This window comes from Mustela erminea, chromosome 3, assembly GCF_009829155.1.
Source record: "Mustela erminea isolate mMusErm1 chromosome 3, mMusErm1.Pri, whole genome shotgun sequence".
NCBI classification, from domain to species: Eukaryota; Metazoa; Chordata; class Mammalia; order Carnivora; family Mustelidae; genus Mustela; species Mustela erminea.
Genome location: NC_045616.1, coordinates 64,184,865 through 64,204,945, shown reverse-complemented (window position 1 = coordinate 64,204,945; position 20,081 = coordinate 64,184,865). Strand labels below are relative to the sequence as shown.

The 20,081-nt window shown below is 37.2% G+C and overlaps 1 protein-coding gene across 5 annotated transcripts in view; it reads right to left on the bottom strand.

Annotated features, from left to right (window-relative positions):
• GFM2 (GTP dependent ribosome recycling factor mitochondrial 2) overlaps positions 1–20,081 on the bottom strand; it is a 75,580-nt gene that overhangs the window by 41,869 nt on the left and 13,630 nt on the right. For all 5 annotated transcript variants that reach the window (XM_032335955.1, XM_032335956.1, XM_032335957.1 and 2 more), the window contains 5 exons: positions 8,270–8,395; positions 7,503–7,591; positions 2,986–3,074; positions 1,737–1,797; positions 1,108–1,287 (listed from right to left, as the gene is read on the bottom strand). In XM_032335955.1, the coding sequence (XP_032191846.1) occupies positions 1,108–1,287; positions 1,737–1,797; positions 2,986–3,074; positions 7,503–7,591; positions 8,270–8,395 (545 nt within the window). The remainder of the gene's footprint in view (positions 1–1,107; positions 1,288–1,736; positions 1,798–2,985; positions 3,075–7,502; positions 7,592–8,269; positions 8,396–20,081) is intronic.

The following is a 20,081-nucleotide window of genomic DNA, read 5'->3' as shown; positions in this document are numbered from 1 at the left end:
TATTTTGAATAGTTTAATTTAGAAGAAAAAAAGTCAAAGGGTTTGGAAGCAAATGTTTTTCTCTACCATAAGATTCAGAGGTTATTTAAGGCATTACTTATTAGTCTATATATGAACAGTACTACGTAAGTATTATAAATATTAACGATCTTACTATTTTCCATTAAAAGTTTGGGGGTGGGAGTGCCTGGGTGGCTCAGTTCATTAAGCATTTGCCTTTGGCTCAGGTCATGATCCCAGGGTCCTGGGATCAAGACCCAAGACAGATAACCTGCTCAGCAGGAAGTCTGCTTCTCCCTCTCCCTTCTGCCCCCTCCCCCTCCTCAGACTCACTCTCTGTTTCTTTCTCTCTCTCTCTCATAAATAAAATCTTAAAAAAAAAAAAAAAAACCACCAACTTTGAGGGTGGAAGAGGTCCAGAGTTCTCTTTTAACTATAAAATTAATGGTTTTAAAATTTCTAAGTTAATGTGTCATTTGATCAGTAAAAGATGGACATATCCTTTGACCCAGCAATTTCATTTCCAAGTGTAACCCTAAACAAATTCTTACACATATACACAAGGAGATACAAACAAAGATGTTCACATCAACACTGTTCCTAACAACAAAAAAGAAGATTAAAACCTCAAAGTGCATCCACAGAAAAAGAGACAATAAATCGTGGTATAATACTGAAATACTAAAAATGAAGCATAACCACACATAACAGGATGAATCTGCAATAAAATGTTATAAAATACAATTATCATTCCATTTAGGTAAAGTGCAAAAACATGGGAAATGAAGTCCTTCATGAATCCATACATTTGTAACAAACTATAAAGCAAAGCAAATGCAAGAAAAACACTACAGTCAGGATAATGGTGGTGGGAGGTATAAATGATCAGTGGAAAAGAGAGATATAAACAGTAAATGGCACACAGATTCAAGAGATTTGCTAATATTCTAGTTCTTAATGTGAGTGATGCAAACATTAGTGTTCATTCTATTATTTATTACACTTTACATATTCCATATGTGATTTTATAAAAATTTCATAATATATAAAATATTTTTAAAGTTTCTAAATACTTATGCAAATGTAAACTCCAAGTATTTAGTTTACCTGTTCAATTAAGTCATTCCTTGCTTCAGTTGTCTCCTTCAGCAACTCAGCATCACTCGTTTCCAAAAGGGGTTTCCTCTCAAAGTCTTTTCCATCCTCTGATGGACGATTCCAAAGAAGTTTTTCTTTACTTACAACATCCACAACTCCTTTGAAAGCTTTGCCTTCACCAAGTGGTAACTTCAAGTCAGAGTGAAATTAACTTTGTTACATGACCACTCAATTACAATCAATTTGGTGCTAAAGTTTATCTTCCCCTACTTTCCCCCAAATGTATATTATCATTATTACCACAGTCTGTATTTATATTTATATGCCAACTTTTTCAAAAAAGATTTGAGATAGTTTTAGAAAAATACAAGTCACAATAAAATAAACTGATGAGGAAATCTGAAGTTGTTGCCTTTTTTTTTTTTTTTTTTAAACAGAGCTAGAAATAGAGCAAGGGAACACAGGCATATGCCAGCACAGAGCAAGGGGCAGAAGGAGAGGGAGAGAATCTTCAGCAGGGTCCCCCACAATCCCACAACCCTAAGATCACGACCCGACCCAACATCAAGAGTCGCACTGACTAAACCACCCAGGTGCCCCTGGAGTTGTTGCTATTAATCAACCAAGTATCAACCAACCTGTAGAAGCAAAGGCTTTGCCTTCAATTTCTCTCTGATGCTTTCAACTGCATATTTAAAACTGCAGAAAGAAAAATAGCTAGAGTTAAAAATGTTAAGATTCTTAAAACAGGTTTAAGAATTAAAATTACATCCCTTTTTACTGTCTCCAATGTTCACCATTTAACAGTTTTCCATAGGACAGTATGTTGAGTAAACTTTCAATGTCAATTTCAGATAACAGTGCTGGACTATCTACCATAACCTGCTGCACAGGTATCTAGGGTATTATTATTATAAACTTCACTTACCTACAGTTTGAAATTAAGATTAGATAAACTGATCATGGTCACTGATAATAAATTACAGTTACGAGATTAAAATGCATGATTTGTGATTATGAGTCAAGGATTCTTTCTTCTATCAATTATATTTGCTATTACACGTAATTCCCACTCTTCCCCAAAAGGCAGTCTTAATTTTTCTGTATCTTTATCACACGCATTCTTAGTATCCTGTTATCAGCTTTAGAATTACTGCAGAAAATTACATAAACAGAAATAATACTGTGTGGTTTTAGCAGAGGGACAGTTTAGGTTTTGTTTTTGTCATTCTCACACCACATACCAGGATCTCTCTATCACGTTACCCCAAAATCCTTTATATTCTTGATTCTCTGAATTCTGTTCTCAAATCCATGTATTTATTTTGGATTATCATTCTGTGAGTCTTTGAGCATTACCACCACATCTTAGTATTAACTTTTTTGCCCTCTATGCAGGTCTTAAAACATCTACATTCTCTCCCAGTTCCCTTTTAGTGAGAGCATATTAGCCAGTAGCTAAAGAAAATCAGGGGACAGAAAACAATCATCTATCTTCTACCATTAGTAATGATGGGGAGCATCACAGTCTTTAGCAATACAGGGATTATTTCACACTGCTCTAGACAGAACCAGTGGAATTATTCAGACATCACTCTGTCAGGATTCTAGAAAACAGAATATAGCCTCTCTGCATTAGAATCATGATGATTTAACACCTATCACTTCTCTATTAATCCCACATTGTTATTCAACCTACTACCTGCTATGAAACCTTTTAATGGAGGGAAAAAAAAGAAATTTTTTAATGGGACTGAATTGAGATTCCATAGAATATTTATACTCTATGGGGAACAGTTGTTTGTAAATTTAAGTTATAGTCCATTAAAATCTCAAACTGTATTTCTACTTTAACATGTGAAAAAAAAAAAAAAACCTTAAAAATACCTTGCTCCAGTTTTGTCCATTTTGTTTAAAAAGCAGATTCGAGGTATCTTGTGTTTATCAGCTTGCCTCCATACTGTGAGAGTTTGTGCCTAAGGCAAAGACAAAGGGAAAAAAAAACCCATATTAAACAAAAATAACTATGTTACTACATACAGAACAAACAGATCTAAGAAGCTATTATAATGGAATTGGGCCCTGTTCTAGCACAGAATTAGCACTGCTGCATTGACACTTCCAGAGTCACTTTTCTGCTAGTAGGTTAATAGAGTTAAGATGTAATGAATGGTGATGAACAGTGTGCTTCAAACTGAGACTACTACTTTGGGTGATTTACGCTGCCACACAAAGAGAACAAACACCTGGAAGGTAACTGAGAGTCATGTAAAAAGACTTCACTGGGGCGCCTGGGTGGCTCAGTTGTTTGGGCAACTGCCTTTGGTCATGATCCTGGAGTTCCGCATTGGGCTCCGTGTTCAGCAGGGAGTCTGCTTCTCTCTCTGATCCTCTCTTCTTCTCATACTCTCTTTCATTCTCTCTCTCTCTCTCTCATAAATAAAATAAAATTAAATTTTAAAAAAGACTTCATCAAGAATTAGAAGACATGGGACACCTGAGTGGCTCAGATGGTTAAGCATCTGCCTTCGGCTCAGGTCACGATCCTAGAGTCCTGGGATTAAGCCCCACATCAGGCTCCCACCTCAGTGGGGAGCCTCCCTCTCCCTCTTCCTCTGCCCTTCACCCCGCTCATGTTCTTTTTTTTTTTTTTTTTTTTAAGATTTTATTTATTTATTTGACAGAGATCACAAGTAGGCAGAAAGGAAGGCAGATAGAGAGCAGGCTGAGCAGAGAGCCTGATTCGGGGCTCAATCCAGGACCCTGGGATCATGACCTGAGCTGAAGGCAGAGGCTTAACCCACTGAGCCACCCAGCCGCCCCTTTTACTTTCTTTAAAATAAATAAAATCTCTAAAAAAAAATAAAAGTTTTAAAAAGAGAAAGAATTAGAAGATGTAACTTTTTGTCAAGTTTCACTTTACCTAATACAGTTTACACAATACTGAACTCCTAAGTTTGCCGACCTGTGAAATATGGACTTTGGCCTTAATTCATATAGTTATTGTGATGTTAAAAAACCAAACAGGACTGCACTATCGAAATGCTACTGTGATAAAAATTTTTATTATGAATATTTAGACGCTGATGTAAAATGAAAAAAAGATTAAAAGGAGAAAAAAAAGCCAGCAGCTGTATTTCTAAGTAGCAATTCTCATTTGCTTTTCTATTTGATTTCTTTTAATTCTACTTTTTATACATATTTCAATAGTTCCAGTCTGTTACAGTATCTGTGCCTACTGGAGTTCCGAAGCCCTGAAGAAGAACATAAAAAGTCTAATGTAATGGCATTACCTAAAACAGAAGCCACTTTATAATTCTATTAAGTAAAATTTATATAGAATAAAAAACACTCAAGTGTACAGTGAGTCTGATAAGTATATACACTTGCATATATCCCCCATCCTCCAAAAAAACCTGTTCTCATATCTGTCACCAAAGATTCATTCTGCTTATTTTGAATCTCATATTAATAGCATGGCTTCTTTCACTCAGTGTAAAGTTTCTGACATTCATTCGTGTTGTTAGGTATACTGGTTCTTCCTCTCCTCCCTCCCTCCGTCCCTTCCTCTCGCTCTCTTTCTTTCTTTTGCTAAGCTCCTTTGTATAAATGTGCCAGCTGGCTTTTCTACCCACCTGTGGATGAACACTTCGATTATTTCTAGTTTAGGGCTATTATGAATTTAGCTGCTATAAATAAGTCTTGTTCAAAGAGTTGCTCCACATTCTCAAACAATATTTCCATCATTCTTCTTAACTTTAGCCATTCTTGTGGGTATGAAACAGTCTCTCTTTGTAATTTTAATCTGCATTTCCCTGATAACCAGTGAGACTGGCCATCTTTTCATGTGCTCACTGGGCCATTCATATTATCTTAGTGAAGTATTCACTCAAGTCCTTCGTCCACTTTTTTACTGGGTTGTTAGTTTTTATTATTGATTTGTAGTTCCTTAGATATTCTGGATATAAGTCCTTGATCATACACATGTACTGTGAAAATTTCAGCACATACTTCCTAAAACAATGTTATTTTCCTGCATTATCAATAGCGTTTAATGCACTCTGGAAACTTAACATTCATGCAATATCTTATCTAATATAACAAATTATATATATATGTTATCCTCCCCCAACAACTTGTCATTCAGAAAAATCTCGAATCTATTAAAAAACAAAAAAGGTTGACGAATAGTACAATGAAAATCTATGTACCCTTCACCTAGATTCACCAAATATGAACACTTTGCCACACTTGCCTTTTTTTCTTCAACATGTGCATATACACACATTATACGTGTGGCTCTGCAAACGTGCCATTGGGATCTACTATTTAGAGAATAATTAACTGACAGCCCCAACTACTGTTCGTCTTGTCTACCGCCATAGTCTCTCAAGGCCAAGCTAATGGCTGAATACAGCAGGAATACTAATGTAGGTTGTTCTTCTAAGACCTGTGGAACTTCTCCAACAGGTGACTTTGGACTCCCCCATCAGCTTCGTTGAACCTCTTTCAGAACTATGCTGTAGTCTGAGACTCTTCCTACCCAATCCTCCTTCTTTTACCGTCTCCCTGATAGTTAGTTATCAGACCTACCCTGTGGTTTAACTGTACTCTCCCACTGCTCTCTTTTCTTCTCTGTTCTTCACAGGCATTTCCCCCATCTTGGCATCTACTCGTCAAAGTACACAAACTAACAACATATGTTTATGTGTGGGTAGAAGATGAAGCACTAGAGCAAGATGTACATATCATGACACTTCAACCCTAAATACTTCAGCCTGTATTTCCTAAACATACAAACATTTTCCTACATAACTATTTTCAATCATCATTCAGAAAAATTTAAGCTGACACATACTTTTTCCTAATATAGTCTGTATTAAAAATTTCCTGTTTTTCAAAAATATATATATATGTATTTTTTCTGTTTTTCCTGAAGATGTTCTTTTTAACTGTTTTTAGATCCAGAACCCTGAAGATCATATTATATTTAATTTTCTTGTATCTTTGGAATTGTTTAAACTAAAATAGTACCTCAATTTTTTACTTGTAATCACTCATTTTCCTTACATTTACATTTTTTTTTCAACTTCGAAAAGCCCCAGGCAGTTGTTTTGCAGTATGTCTTTCAAATTACATTCATCTGACTGTCTTCTCATTATTAGATTGGGGCCAAACATTCTGTCAGGAATAAAACATTGATAATGTTGTGTCTTTCTTAATGCATCATATCAAGAAGCCCATGCTGTCATTTGTACCATTTGGAGCATGTTAATTTTGATCACTTAATTAAGGTATCACTTTTAGTAAAATTTTAAGATCAGAAGAACTGAAGATGATTCTTTATTCAATACAGCCCATCTTGAGATTATAAGACAAATGGGGATATCAACTAAAGAATGCATAACTGTAATTTATTATAAATCCATTTTTAAAATTTATTCAAGAATTCAGGGGCACCTGGGTGGCTCAGTGGGTTAAAGCCTCTGCCTTCAGCTCGGGTCATGATATCAGGGTCCTAGGATCGAGCCCCGCGTCGGGCTCTCTGCTCAGCAGAGAGCCTGGTCCTCCTCTCTCTCTGCCTGCCTCTCTGCCTACTTGTAATCTCTGTCTGTCAAATAAATAAATAAATCTTAAAAAAAAAAAAAAAAAAAAGATTTATTCAGGAATTCAATATATATTAGCTGTTGGAAGATAATTCCTCATGGGTCCTTCACCTCTCTACATATTTTGTTAGGAGAGGCAGTGACTGCATTTGTTCTGGACTATGTTTTCAAAGATGCTGATATAATCATCAGCTTGGAAAGACAGAGATAGTGTCTCCCTCTGGATCAAAAGGTAGGTTTGCCTATAACCCTGAAAGATAGTAACTCTCTTCAGAGCAAACAGCAAGCATGTCTACTGCCCATTATAAAACACATGCGTTTTCTAAGCAGCAGAGGGTAGCCCTGCATGGGCAGCTGTCACCAGCCTCCCTTTAGGTTGTCCTGTGAGAACTGGGTCTTGAGGAAACAACGCAAGATAATACTAACACCCTGGCTTTTGCTGTTTCTGTGACTATAAAGTTCTTTGTCCCTGACTCAAGAGTCTTGTGTCTTCTGCCAGCATGCCATAAAGCTGTGGGAGACTAACCAGTTAGCTTGAAAGTAAGGTAGAATCTCAAGGCCTTCATAGTTCTCAAACACCAACTTCCATATTTCCTACAGAAAAGCAAATTACTTTCCTTTTACTATGAAATATCTGGTATCACATATAGATCACACAGCAATATCAAATCTAATTTCCTTTCATAATTTGACTTATATGAACTTATATATGGTTATAGGTAACTAAAGGTGATACATTCTACTTTAAAAAAAAAAAATCATGCTATTGTAGCTTGTTCACTGTGGCAGTATTTTTACCTCTACACCAGCAGAGGCATCAAACACAGCTACTGCACCATCCAACACTCTAAGGCAGCGCTCAACCTCCAACGTAAAGTCCACATGACCTAAGAAAAAGATAAGAAACATAACAATCTTTTAAAAAAAAAAGGAGCCAGCATAGCCAGCATATACCTACTTTTGGGTATAGATTCACAAGAACTGAAAGAAGAGTCAAGACATATCTGCAGGACATGTTCATAGCAACACTCTTCACAGTAGCCAAGAGGTGGAAACAGCCCAAATGGCCATCAATGGATGAATGGCATATAAAGTTCTGCATATATACAAAATATGCCCTATATGTACAATGGAATATTTTACAGCCTTAAAAATGAAGGAAATCTTGTTACATTATTACAATATAGATGAAGTCTGAAGGACTTTATGCTAAGCAAAATAAGCCAGTCACAAAAGGACAAATACTTTAGGATTCTACTTCTATGAAGTATCTAAAGTAGTTAATCTCCTAGATAAACAAGGTAGAATGGTAGTTATTGGTGATAGGAGGAGTGCACAAGGTTGAGGAGTTGTATAATAGATACGTAGTTTCAGTTCTGAAAGATGAGGTACTTCTGGAGAATCTCACAACAATGTAAATATACTTAACTACTGGTTAGAATGGTAAATTTTATAATGCATATATATATATATATTTTTTTTTACTACAATTTAAAAGAAAACACATCCACAAACTAAAACCTCCAAAGATGCAGCATCTCTGCAGTGCTAGGATAGTACCATACCTGGCGTATCAATTAGATTGACTCTATATCCCTTCCAGTCGAATGTAACAGCAGCAGACTGAATAGTAATGCCTCTTTCTCGCTCTTGAGCCATGAAATCTGTCACCGTGTCTCCATCATCAACATCTAACAAAGAAAAGAATACATAGTTAGGTTGATACCAAGCACACTTCATTGTGATAGGGTGTTTACTTGACAGTTTGTTTTTTAGAAAAAGAGTGTGTGCACATGCAAGTGGGGGTAAGGGGAGAGGCAGAGGGAGAGAGAGAATCCCAAGCAGGCTCTGCACGGAGTGAAGCTCAATCCCAGGAACCTGAGATCATGACCTGAGCAGAAATCAAGAGTGGGATGCTTAATCAACTGAGCCTCCCAGGCGACCCCTCTACTCGACAGCTTACTTTGCTTCAACACTGTTTGTAAAATATTTTGTTTAATATTCAGAGCCCTTAATCTTTCTCTAAATAAGCCCTTGTTCTAGAAAAAGCTTTTCCAGCAAAATTAGTAATTTTTCCATACAAATAATTTTTCTGTAACAACTAAGATAAAATTGGTTCAAATATTTTATTTTTATTGAACTTGATATTCCTTTCATTTTTTTCCTCAAGTTTAACTTTCATTATCTCTTCTTTACTTACATTCCTCATGCCTGATCCCTGGACAGGAGGCAGGGTACTGCAATGAATGAGCCCAGACAGACCTAGATTTAAGTACCACCTTTACTATGACTATTCTGTTAACTTTAAGCGAGTTACCTAACCTAGTCTGTAAAATAAGGTTAATAAAGGCAATCCTATGGGGTTGTTAAAAGAATGAAATGAGACTATATAAAGTACCTAGCTCAGTAAATGTTAAGTAAATGGTAGCTACATAAAACAAGATAGAGAAAAAATTCCTCCAAAGTTAAATTCTCCTTTCCAAACCTTTTTCATTACTAAATTTTTCCCAAAAAGGGCATTTATTTGTACTAATGAAAATGAACTCTTGGTAGAATTTCTACAGTACAAGTCATGGATAGAGTTCATCCTGACAGCCAAAAAGGTAAAATTATTCTGCATTAAAATTCTTGAATTATGCACTGAATTCTGATTAAATTTACTATTCAAAATTCAAAAACACAGGTTATTATGACCTTATACTACCACTACTTAGGTCAGCATTGAATCTCTGAATTGCTAGCCAGGTTCCCCACTGTTTGTATATGTATACGTGTGTATATGTGGGTATATGTATATGTGGGTATATGTTTATTTGTGTATATATACATATGTACCAATAGAAGGAGAAATAGCAAGAAAAATATATTTGTCAGGAACTCCAAATATCTGTGTTATAGAATTAGTGTTGTTATTTGCAACATAACCAAGCAAACAAATACCATTAATGAGACAATAACCAAAGAGCTAACCAAAAGTTCCAAATGAAGCCATTTGTAAAACATTTCTTAGGCGGGGGAGGGGTGCAAGACAACGGAGTAGGAAGACCCTAACCTCACTCTGTCCCACATTTACAACTAGGTATCACTCACATCTGAGTCAATAAACTGTAGTGCATTCTGAAGACTGGCAGAACAAACTCCATAGCCAAATGCAGAGAAGCAGCCAGCACTGGAGAGGTTAGGAAAGGAAGAAAGGTGGTGGAGAGTCGCCAGTAGGAGGAAGGGAGCTATGGTGCACAAAAGGGAAAACACCAAGGAGTCCACATAGGTAAAGTAAATCCCTGTAACATCTAGTCTTGAAAACCAGAAGCGTTGAGTTCCATGAGTTTGTATAACCACAGACTTGGGAGTCTAGAGCTTTGACAGTCAGCTGACTCAGCAGTTGAGGAGCCAGGAGGGTGTGTGATAGCCAGGTCCCCGCCCTTAAAGAGTTAGCAGCCTGAGTTAAGAAGCAACCTAAAAGCAACCGTTTGCACTAGGGGAAGGAGATCTGTTTGTATGGATTTCAGGGCAAGCTGAGGAACTTCCCTGGGAACAGAGGAACTGGCTGCATAAACAGAGAGACACCTGCTGGATGCAGTACTGCACGGACACTTGCTACTAACCTGCTAGCAGTGCACCAAGCCTGAGGACTCATGGACTCCAAGACTGCTGGTGCTGAGCTCAGGGCAAATTTTGTTAACACTGTGCATGCCCCACCCAGGTAATACCTCTGCCCGCTGTGCTGCTGTGGCCACTGCACTTTGGGGGATGTGACCAAGTCTAGCTGCTCAGTGCAGATTTTGCTAAGTCATGTGTGTGCCCTGCCCAGCTGCCATAGGCCTCCAAGCACCGTGTACACAAACTTACGCACCCCTTGTTGCTACCTCAGACCACATGCCTTGCACTAGGCTGCGAAGAGATGCTGTGTGACTGGCTACCACCTCAGTTTAGGAGATCTGACCTATTCCTAATAACCCTACAAATTTTGCAAATACTCCTGCATCACCTCTGAGCCTTCCTATGGTCACGTCCCCTTTGGGAAAGCAGCCTGGGTCTCATTAATACCACAGAGAGCAAGCACAGCTCACAACAGGCAGAGTCTATGCATGAGATGGGACTGATAGGGAAAGCACAATAACAGGACACAAGAAACACACATAGGAAACTCTGCTCAGGATACTACAGAACCTCTTCATAAGGCTACTACTTTCTTTTCTTTTCTTTCTTTCTTTTTTTTTTTTTTTTAAAGATTAATTTTTTATTTATTTGACAGAGAGAGAGAGAGATCAGAAGTAGGCAGAGAGGCAGGCAGAGAGAGAGAGAGAGGCGGAAGCAGGCTCCCTGCTGAGCAGAAAGCCCGATGTGGGGCTCGATCCCAGGACCCTGAGATCATGACCTGAACCGAAGGCAGAGGCTTAACGCACTGAGCCACTCAGGTGCACTCAGCCACTGCTCTACTACTTTCAAGAGCAGAAGACATAGCTGACTTTCCTAAGACACAGAAACAGACAAAGAGAAGTAAACAAAAAAAAAAAAAAAAAAAAAGCAAAAGAAGAAGAAGAATGAGGAGATAAAGGAGGAACTTGACGAAACCACAACTGGAGAGCTATGTGAAACAGAAATTAGTATACGCGACAAAGAATTTTAAGTAATGATAACTAAAAAAAATAAATAATAAAGTAATGATCATAAAGATATTCACTGAAGTGGAGAAAAGAGTGGACATTATCAGTGTGACCCTTAGCAAAGAGAGAAAAAAATAACATTACCAGACATGAAGAACTTAATAAATGAAATTAAAAATACAACAGACAGAATATTAACAGTAGGCTACAGAAAGCAGAGAAACATATCAGTGACCTGGAGGACAAAGTAATGGAAAGCAAACAAGCTGAAGAGATCCAAGACAAATACACCATAATAGGAAAATAGACTTAGAGATCTCAGTGACTCAATCAAGTATTAACATTCGCATTATAGCGATCCAAGAAAAAGGGAGAGAAAGGAGGGCAGAAAAATGTATCTGAAGGAAAAACAGCTGAAAATATCCTAAATGCAAGGAGGGAAAACAAAGATCCAGATTTAGGAGACACAGAGATCCCCAACAAATTCAACCCAAGGAGGTTCTCACCAAGACAGAGACTTAGAATGGAAAAAATAGTGATAAAGAATTTTAAAGGCTGCAAGAGAAAAGAAGACAGTTACCTACAAAGAAAATCCCACGAGGCTATCAGTGGCTTTTTCAGCAGAAACTCTGCAGGCCAGCAGAAAGTGGCATATTATATTTAAAGTGCTAAAAGGAAAAAAATCCTGCACCCAAGAATACTCTGCCCAGCAAGGCTATCATTTGGAAGGAGAGAGAAAGAGTTTCTCAGCCTAACAAAAATTAAAGGAGCTCAGGACCATTAAACCAGCCCTAAAAGAAATATTAAAGGGGACTCTTTGAGTGAAAAGCAAAGATCATAAATAAAAGTATAAAAGGTAAAAAAAAAAAAAAAAATTAAAAATAAGTATTTCTGTAAAATCAGTCAAAAGATTCATAAAATATAAAATATAATGATATAAAGTATGACATCATATACCTAAGACATGGAGGGGAAAGGAGTAAAGAATGGGCTTACACTTATGCAATCATCAACTTAATATAGACTACTATATGCAGAAGATGTTATATATACATATATATATAGTAACCAAAATTAAATATATATGCATATATATGTACCATATATATATACCATATGTGTGTATACCATATATACATATATACACACATATATACCATATATAACACATATATACATATATATACCATATGTATACACATATATATATACCATATATATATATATAGTAACCAAAATTAAAATTAAAAACCAGTAATACACATGCAAAGAATAGAGTAAGGAACCCAAGTAGATCACTAAAAAAAGCCAACAAACCATGAAAAGGATGAGAAAAAAGCTACAAAAACCACAAAACAAGTAACAAAATGGCAATAAACACTGATCTACCAATAATTACTTTGAATGTAAATGGACTAAGCACTCCAATAAAAAAAACAGATGACAGTGAATAAAAAACAAGACCCATCTAAATGCTACCTACAAGAAACTCATTTCAGACCCAAAGACATCTGCAGACTGAACGTGATGAGATAAACATTTATCAAGCAAATGGATGTCAAAAGATAGCTGGAGTAGCAATACTTGTATTAGACAAAACAAACTTTAAAACAAAATGTTTAACAAGAAACAAAGAACAACACTATATAATAATGATTACATGCTGAGCAGGGAGCCTGATGTGGGACTTGATCCTGGTCCCAGGATCAAGCCTTGAGCAGAAGGAAGATGCTTAATTGACTGAGCCCCCCAGTCACCCCCAGATTTCAAGTTTTATTACAATGCTGCAGTAATTTTAAAAATATATATGGTACTTGGCATAAAATAGACACATAGATCAATGGACTAGAACACAAACCCCAGAAAAAACCCCACAATACCTGGCCAATTAGTATTCCACAAAGGAGAAATGAATATCCAATAGGAAAAAGTCTCTTCAATGAATGGTGTTGGAAAAACTGGACAACCACACACAAAGAAGGAAACTGAACCACTTTCTATCACCATACACAAAAATAATCTTACATGGAATAAAGACCTACATGTTGAGAACTGAAACCATAAAAATCCTAAAAGAGAACACAGGAGGAAATTTCTCTTACATCAGTTTTAGCAACATGGTTCTAGATATGTCTTCTGAGGAAAGGGAAATAAAAGCAGTAAGAAACTACTGGGACTACACTGAAATAAAAAGTTTCTGTGCAGCAAAGGAAACAACAAAACTAAAAGACATCCTACTGAATGGCAGAAGATATTTGCAAATGATATACCTGATAAAGGGTTAATATCACTGCAGCATTAACAACTGCCAAGATATGGAAGCAATCTAAGAGTCCATCTACAAGAATGGATAAAGAAGAGGTGATAAACACACACAAACACACACACACACAAATACCACTCAGCTACAAAGAATAATGAGATCTTGCCACATGAACAACACAGATGGAAGTAGAGGGTAGCAAGCTAAGTGAAATATAAAACAAACAAAAAGCAGAAGCAGACCCATAAATACAACGAGAATGGATGGTTGCCAGAGGGAAGGAAGATGGGGGGATGGGTGTATGAGTAAAGGGGAGAGGGAGACTTCTAGTTATGGGATGAATAAGTGACAATGATAAGAGGTACAGTATACGGAACACAGTTGATGACATTGTAATAACACTGTCACTGTCTGATGTCAGATGGTAGCTACACTAGTGGTGAGCACAGTGTAATTTATAGAGTAGTCAGAGAGAGAGTTGTAGAGACAAATCTTGAGGACATGTGGCTAAGTATTAAATAAGCCGCAAAAAGATAAATACTCTATGATCCCACTTACATGAGGTATCAAAGGTATAGAAAAAGTGGAATGGCACTTTCCAAAAGCTAGGCAGCGGGGAAAAAGGTGGTTATTACTAATGGGTTTAGTGGGTGTTATACAAGATTAAAAAGTGCTAAAGATTGGTTACCATCAGCATAAATATACACAATACAACCCAAATGTGCACTTGGAAATGGTTAATATGGTAAATGTAACATTATGTATTTTTTACCACAATTTAAAAAAAGGTAACTTGAACATTGCTTCTGTCACCTCACCTGGGCCCTTGCATCAGGGATACAAACTGGGGATGTGAGAGAAGAATTAAGAACATATTTGTAGGAGGACCAAGATGATGTAGGAGTAGGAGACCTAAATTTTGTCTGGTCCCAGGAATTCAGCTAGATAGTTATCAAACTATTCTGAATACCTCCAAACTCAACAGGAGATTGAAGAAAACAATAGCACAATTCTATGAACAAAAAAGTGACCACGTGTGGAGAAATGAATCCAAGGCAGAATTTGGGAAGACAGACCACAGGGGGTGGGGGCCTCCATCACCCAGCTACCGGCAAGTGAGAGGAGCAGAACACAAAATCAGAACTTTAAGGAGTCTGCTCCATGGAGGGACATCGCTCCAGTGGCTAAGCAGGGGGTGGAATTCTCACTGGGACAGTGTGGTCTCAGGCTCCTTGGAGTCACAGAAAGACTGGGGGTGCCTAAGTGTGGGAAAGCTCCCAGGTATCAGAGTGGGGAAGCCGGCTGCAAAGACATGGCCGAGTGGGCTCTCAGCTCAGGGCTGCCATAAACTGTGACCCGCAGCACAGTCAGACCACTATGCTTTGAGCAGAGACACCCCAACTGGCAAATCCAGGGAGACCCTCCCCCACTTCCTCCAACAAGAGGTGTGGCGTGGGAGTGCGCCACAGGAATCTGCTAGGTTTGGAGACTCCAAACGGGGTCATGCACCGGAGACAGAAATGCTCAGTCAAAGGACCAGTGAGCACAGAGCGCGGCCAGAGACCAGGGAGACCAGAATGATTGACTGCTTTTCTCTGAGGGCCCACTGAGGAGTGGGCCCTGAGCTCCCAGCTCCTCTGAGGCCGGAGACTGGGAGACCACCATTTTCATTCTTGTTCTCCAAAACTGTCTAGAAAGCATTCAGGGAACAAAAGCTACCAAACAAACCCAAGCAGATTACTTAGGCTGGCCCCTGGCCAGGGCGGTGCAATTCTACCTCAGGCAAAGACATTTGAGACTCACTGCAGAAGGCCCCTTTCCCATAAGACGAGCAAGAACATACAGCCAAAAAAAAAAAAAAAAAAAAAAAAAAAAGAACATACAGCCAAGACCAAGTTTAATGATGAACGAGAACTGCAAAACACCAGTGCTAGGGGAATACAGAAAATAGAATTCATGGCTTTTTCCCCATGATTCCTTAGTCTTTCAAAGTTAAATTTTTTTAAATTTTATTTTTCTGTTTTTTAAAAATGTTTCCTCTTTCCTATTTTATCTTATCAACACCTTTTAAAAAATCTACTTTAATTTTCATTTTTACAGTCCTATTCTGCCCTTCATTGTATTAAACCTTATTTTTTGGATATATAGGTTTTCCTTTGAAATTTTGGGATACAGTGTCTTCTAAGAGACCAAAATATACCCTAAATCTAGTGTATGGCTTTGTTCTAATCTCCCCCCTGATCACGGTTCTCTCCCTTTTTTCTTTATTTTTTTTCCCTTTTTTCAACCAACTTATCAATTCCTTTTTTAAAACTTTTGATTTTCATCTTACAATTATATTCCATCCCATCCCCTCACTGTATTTACCCTTATTTTTGTGTATGTAAGTTTTTCATTCTTTAAAATTCTGGGAGGCAGATTCTCGTAACAGAATAAAATACACCCAAAATCAAGTGCGTGGCTTTGTTCTATTCACTAGCCTGATCATATATATGTTTTTTTCTTCCTTTCTTTTCCTCCTAATTTGTTTAGTGTCTCTTCTGATTTGTTTAGTGTATATTTTCCTGGGGTGGTTGTTAACCACTCCAGCATTTTGTTCTCTCATTCATCTATTCTTCTCTGGACAAAATGACAAATCGAAAAAACTCACCTCAAAAAAAAAAAAAAAAAAACAAGAGGCAGTACTGACTGCTAGGAACCTAATCAATACAGATATTAGTAAGACATCAGAACTAGAGTTCAGAATGATGACTATAAAGTTACTAGCTGGGCTTGAAAAAAGCATAGAAGATAGTAGAGAATCCTTTTCTGGAGAAATAAAAGAACTAAAATCTAACCAAGCTGAAATTTAAAAAGCTATTAATGAGGTACAATAAAAAATGGAGGTTGTTACTGCTAGGATAAATGAGGCAGAAGAGAGAATTAGTGATACAAAAGATCAAATGATACAGAATAAAGAAGCTGAGAAAAAGAGAAATAAAGAACTACTTGATCAAGAGGGGAGAATTTGAGAGATAAGTGATACCATAAGACAAAACAGTATTAGAGTAATTGGGATTCCCAGAAGAAGAGTTGGGGGCAGAAGGTATATTGGAGCAAGTTATAGCAGAGAACTTCCCTAATTTGGGGAAGAAAACAAGCATCAAAATCCAGGAAGCACAGAGAATCTCTCCCTCAAAATCAATAAAAATAGATCAACACTCCTTCATCTAACAGTAAAACTTACAAGTCTCAGAGACAAAGCAAAAATCCTGCAGCTCAGGACAGTCTGTAACCTACTATGGTATAAATATTAGATTGGCAGCAGACCTATTCACAGAGACCTGGTAGGTCAGGAAGGGCTGGCATGATATATTCAGAGCACTTAACAACAAAAATATGCAGCCAAGAATACTATATCCAGCTAGGCTGTCACTGAAAATAGGTGGAAAAAAAAAGCTTCAGGAGAAACAAAAACTTAAAGAATTTGTAAACCCCAAACTAGCCATACAGGAAATATTGAAAGGGGTACCCTAGGCAAAGAGAGAGCCTAAAACTAACATGGAACAGAGACAATATACAGTAACAGTCACCTCACAGGCAATAATGGCACTAAATTCATATCTTTCAGTAGTTACCCTGAATGTAAATGGGCTAAATTCCCCAATCAAAAGACACAGGGTCTATCAGAATAGATTAAAAAACAACAACAACAACAAAAAACAAGACCCATCAATATACTGTCTGCAAGAGACCATTTTAGACCCAAAGACACCTCCAGATTTAAAGTGAGAGGGTGGAAAACAATTTACCGTGCTAACGGACATCAAAAGAAACCTGGGGTTGTAATCTTTATAACAGATAAAATAGATTTCAAACCAAAGACTATAATAAGAGATGAGGAAGGACACTATAACATACTTCAAGGGTCTATACAACAAGAAGATCTAACAATTTTAAATATCTATGCCCCTAACATGGGAGCAGCCAATTATATAAACCAATTAATAACAAAATCAAAGAAACATATCAACAATAATACAATAATAGTAGTGGACTGTAACACCCTCCTCACAGAAATGGACAGGTCATCTAAGCTAAAGATCAACAAGGAAATAAAGGCTTTAAATGACACACTGGAACAAACAGACATCACAGATAGATTCAGAACATTCCATCCCAAAACAGAATACACATTCTTCTCTAGTGCACATGGAACATTCTCCAGAATAGATCACATCCTTGGTCACAAATTAGATGCAAAAGATTGGGATCATTCCCTGCATATTTTCAGATCACAATGCTTTGAAACTAGAACTCAACCACAAGAGGAAAGTAGGAAAGTACTCAAATACATGGAGCCTAAAGAGCATCCTACTGAAGAATGAATGGGTCAACCAGGAAATTAAAGAAGAATTTAAAAAATTCATGGAAGCAAATGGAAATGAAAACGTGACTATTCAAAACCTTGGGATGCAGCAAAGGTGGTCCTAAGAGGAAAGTATATAGCAATACAAGACTTTCTCAAGAAAGAAGAAAGGTCTCAAATATACAACCTAACTCTACACCTAAAGAAGTTGGAGAAAGAACAGCAAATAAACCCTAAACCCAGTAGAAGAGAAATAATAAAAATTAGAGCAGAAATCAATGAAACAGAAACCAAAAGAATAGCAGAACAGCTCAATGAAACTAGGAGCTGGTTCTTTGAAAGAATAAGACTGATAAACCCTTGGCCAGACTTATCAAAAGAAAAGAGAAAGGACCCAAATTAATAAAATCATGAAAGAGGAGAGATCACAACCAACACCAAAGAAACACAAACAATTATAGGAACATATTATGACCAACTATACACCAGCAAATTAGACAATCTGGAAGAAATGGATACATTCCTAGAGACATATAAACTACCACAACTGAACCAGAAGAAATAGAAAACCTGAATGGACCCATAACCGGTAAGGAAATAGAAGCAGTAATAAAAAAATCTCCCACAAACAAGAGTCCAGGGCCAGATGGCTTTTCAGGGGATTCTACCAAACATTTAATGGAGAATTAATACCTATTTTCCTGAAACTCTTCCAAAAAATAGAAGTGGAAAGAAAACTTCCAAACTCATTTTATGAGGCCAGCATTACCCTCATCCTAAAACCAGAAGAAGACCCCATCAAAAAGGAGAATTATCCCCAAAAAGGAGAATAATATCAGATGATATCTGATTTGATAATATCAGACCAATATCCCTGATGAACATGGATGCAAAAACTATCACCAAAATACTAGTCAATAGGATCCAACAGTACATTAAAAGGATGATTCACCACGACCAAGTGGAATTTATTCCTGGGCTGAAGTTTGGTCCAACATCTGCAAATCAATCAATGTGATACAACACATTAATAAAAGAAAGAACAAGAACCATATGATACATTCAATAGATGCTGATAAAGCATTTGACAAAGAACAACATCCCTTCTTGATCAAAACTCTTCACAGTGTAGGGATAGAGGGTACATACCTTAATATCATAAAAGCCATCTATGAAAAACCCACAGCGAATATCATTCTCAATGGGGAAAAACTGAGAGTTTTCCGCTAAGGTCAGGAACATGGCAGGGATGTCCATGATCACCACTACTATTCAACAAAGTACTAGAAGTCCTAGCCTCAGCAATCACACAACAAAAAGAAATAAAGGGCATCTGAATTGGCAAAAAAGTCAAACTCTCACTCTTTGCAGATGATATGATACTGCATGTGGAAAACCCAAAAGACTCCACCCCAAAACTGCTAGAACTCATACTGCAATTCAGTAAAGTGTCAAGATATAAAATCAATGCACAGAAATCCGTTGTATTCTATACACCACCAACAAGACAGAAGAAAGAGAAATTAAGGAGTCGATCCCATTGACAACTGCACCCAAAACCCTAAGATACCTAGGAATAAATCTAACCAAAGAGGCAAAGAATTTTTACTCAGAAAACTATAGAATACTCATGAAAGAAATTGAGGAAGACATAAAGAAATGGAAAAACGTTCCATGCTCATGGATTGGAAGAACAAATACTGCGAAAATGTCTATGCTACCTAGAGCAATCTACACACTTAATGCAATCCCTATCAAGATACCACCAACTTTTTTCAAAGAAATGGAACAAAGAATCTTAAAATTTATATGAAAATAGAAAAGTCCCCCAATAGCCAGAGAAATGTTGAAAAAGAAAACCATAGCTGGTGGCATCACAATTCCAGACTTCACGCTTGATTACAAAGCTGTCATCATCAAGACAGCACGACACTGGCACAAAAACAGACACAGAGATCAACGGAACAGAATAGAGAGCCCAGAAATGGGCCCTCAACTCTATGGTCAACTAATCTTTGACAAAGCAGGGAACACTGTCCAATGGAAAAAAGACAAGTCTCTTCAACAAATGGTGTTGGGAAAATTAACCACATGCAGAAAAATGAAACTGGACCATTTCCTTACACCATACACAAAAACAGACTCAAAATGGATGAAAG